Below are 3,103 nucleotides of genomic sequence, written 5' to 3' on the forward strand. Positions count from 1 at the left end.
GTAATGCATTCAAACCGCTTGAACACAAACATGGCAAGTACATAAGCCAATCATCAGCGGATGCGCATGTACAGATGTATGACTACGGCAGACTGCAGCCTGGGGCGTAGCCAGAAATTTTTTTCGGGGGGGGGGGGTTCAACCATACTTTATGTATGTTCGTGCGTGCGTTTGTATGTGCGCGTGTATATATACGCCAGCAAATCTGAAAAATTGGGGGGGGGGGGGTGGAACCCCCCCAAAAACCCCTGGCTTCGCCCCTGGGCAGACCGCAGCTCTTATTTCCACAAGTGTTTAACCCTGTTTTTCACTTGCCGCAGCATACATTGACATTTAGTCACCTCATCAAGGTAGTGTCATTAGCAAATGTTTAACGGAATATAGATTCGTGAAAAAAAGATTGCGTGCCTCGACGCTAAAATGGCATTCCTTCTATAGAAGGAATACCAATGCGCTAGCTTTACCTGCTATGGCAGGTAAAGCTCGCGCACTCAAGGCCGCAGCATCCCAAGGGATCTCCGCCAACCTCCTTTAAGCGGCGCACCAAACTTCGGATTGTTTCCCCTATTCTGGAATTACCCAGAAAAAAAGGAGTTTTTATTAAATCTCGTTCTTTCCTTCCCATGTATATTTTTTACTGATATGCTGCACTTAAGAACACTGAAACAATTTTCTAGAAAACTGGCTCATGGGTGTGTTCGCTTCGGGCACCATCATCACGACAGGGACTGGCCCTCACGCAAAAAAAGAATATGTATATAATAAAGATAATAGCGATAGCTGCCATCCATTCTTTTATGTGCGTTTTTGTGAGGGGGGGGGGGGAGGCGTGCTATATAGTAACCCACTGTTACTATACAGCGATATCTTCAAGGCGCCGCAAACGTTCCCGCATAGATAGCAAAGGACTGGAGGGGTAGTAGGCGCGCGCCGTGGTGCGGCGAAAGAAGCGGTCACGCCCCTTTCTGCAATTACGCCTCCTCCTTCAGAATGGGACGGCCGGAGTATGGTGGCTAGAAGGGGCAGTGTGACGGTCGCCATATGCGCGCCATGGGAGAGAGGCGCACAAAACTCGATTACATTTTTTACGCCGCTAGGGGCGCGGCCGTCGTCGGGAGCGCTCGAAATTTTCGCGCTACAGCCATTGCTACAGCTGCTACAGCCACGTGTATTTGGCACTGTGCGCAAACTTCTACACGTGCAACTGTATTTGTGTGACTCCTGGACGCGCACCATGTGAATGATTGCGGATAGTGACACACTATTACCATGCCAGCGAAAGCAGGTACGTGTTTTGTACCCGGATGTAAAAGTGGGTACAAGTCGTGTCCGGCAAGGGTGTCCTCGTTTCGAGCTCCCAAGCATGCATTGCAACGGGAGCAGTGGGCCCGTAATATAAAACGGGGTGATAAGGAACTAACCAACGACTGCGTCGTTTGTGAACGTCACTTCGAGGCAACGTTTATACAGCCGACTTATCGTCATCTTATCAATGGTGAGGTTGTTGAAATTCCACGCGATCTGCCGCTGCTAACAGAGGACGCCGTTCCTACAATCTTCCCGGATGCGCCAAAATACCTCACAAAGAAAACACCGACTAGCAGGAAGGAGACAAACCTGTGTGAACAAGGTGAGCCCACGATTAAAAAAAGAAGGACTACGGTAAAGCAGCAGGCGCCGGAAGAAAGTGAACAAGTAATAGAAGCACAACATGCTGCGGAATCGGAGTTTACCGAAGCTGTACATATTGACACGACAGAGGTGGAGCCGCAGATTCAAGTCAGTACGGAATACGTGTGCCGCAATATCGAACTTCCTAGTACAAGCTGGAACAAACTATCGTTTTCCACAGAACCAGGGACCGTCACTTTCGGCCTTTGCGAGTTAGAGGGTGCCGAGTTGGATCACCTACTGCTGCCGAAATTGGTGAAGTTTGAACAGGCCGTTGAGCAAGTAGGAACAGTCAGTTGTTCTGTTTTTCTTAGGGGCAAGCTGCACCTAAAATGCAATGTTTCTTCACCAGATGGCGCGCAGTTGGCGCTGAAGCGCACAATCTCTGGTTTTATGTGCTGGTTGTGGTATGAAACCAAACACAGTCGGAAAATATGAGTATTTTGCCAGCTTGTACATTTCGCCTAAGTGCAGCCTTGCGTGCGGAAGTAAGGGCCCTTGCATGCATTGCAAGTACCTACGAAAGCTCTTGCAAAATCAGCAATCACGATGGAAGCATGGCGTTTCAGTTAAACGCCTTGCAAGGCATGCCAACTCTCGCCGCCGTCTGGTAGCTGCGCAACGAAAGCTGCTGAACGTTCAGAGGGAACTCGACATGATGAAGTCTGCCAATGAGCAAATTGGAGATGAGGCATTGAATGAACGCGTTAAAAGTTTGCCTCAGAAACAACAGATGGCAATTATGGCATGCTTCAGTGCAGCTAAAAGAAAATCGACATGTGGCATGCTGTATGAGAAGAATTGGATCCTAGAGTGTGTGCTGCTTCGCATGAGGAGTCCAAAGCTCCATGAGCACCTTTGGAAGCAGAAAATTCTCGTCCTGCCAAGCCGAACTTGTCTACAGCGTTATGTGCGCAGTTTCAAAAGTGGCTTCGGATTTAATGACACTGTGTTTAAGGCACTTAGTGCGAAGACTGAAAGCATGGATGTCTGCAGCCGACATGGTGGCATCATTTTCGATGAACTGAAGCTGTCTGAGCAGTTTGGTGTCAACCAAGCAGATGTGTAGTACCTACGTTTCTCTACACCCTACACGATTTAAATATGAAAGTAATTATTTGATGCGAAAATCACACTCCGAATTCTCAGTCACAGTGCATATGCCAATTCAGTCTGTTTCTTGTTGTGTTAACTACAAGTTTTTGTCGTTTCTTTAGGGTTTGTTGAAGGATTTCTTGACCTGCGCAGCTTCACAGCAGATGAGCAAAGATCCACACCAGCAGACCATGGGATGGTGATGCTTTTTCAACCCTTTCATGGTGAGTAGTTCTGTGTAGTATCTTTCCTGTGCATTCAGTATATGTGAGGCACTAGTTTAACCAAGTTGGAAACCGTAGTACAAAATATGTCTTGCACACTAACTAAAACATAT

The 3,103-nt window shown here is 47.7% G+C and overlaps 1 protein-coding gene across 1 annotated transcript; it reads left to right on the forward strand.

Annotated features, from left to right (window-relative positions):
- Window positions 1-1,033: 1,033 nt before the first annotated feature.
- LOC125758937 (uncharacterized) lies at window positions 1,034-2,799 on the forward strand. The gene is given in 2 exon segments (XM_049416723.1): window positions 1,034-2,051; window positions 2,053-2,799. Coding segments are annotated over 2 exon segments (1,470 nt in total). The 5' UTR covers window positions 1,034-1,269; the 3' UTR covers window positions 2,741-2,799.
- Window positions 2,800-3,103: the final 304 nt, after the last annotated feature.

This window comes from Rhipicephalus sanguineus, chromosome 6, assembly GCF_013339695.2.
Source record: "Rhipicephalus sanguineus isolate Rsan-2018 chromosome 6, BIME_Rsan_1.4, whole genome shotgun sequence".
Lineage (NCBI taxonomy): Eukaryota > Metazoa > Arthropoda > Arachnida > Ixodida > Ixodidae > Rhipicephalus > Rhipicephalus sanguineus.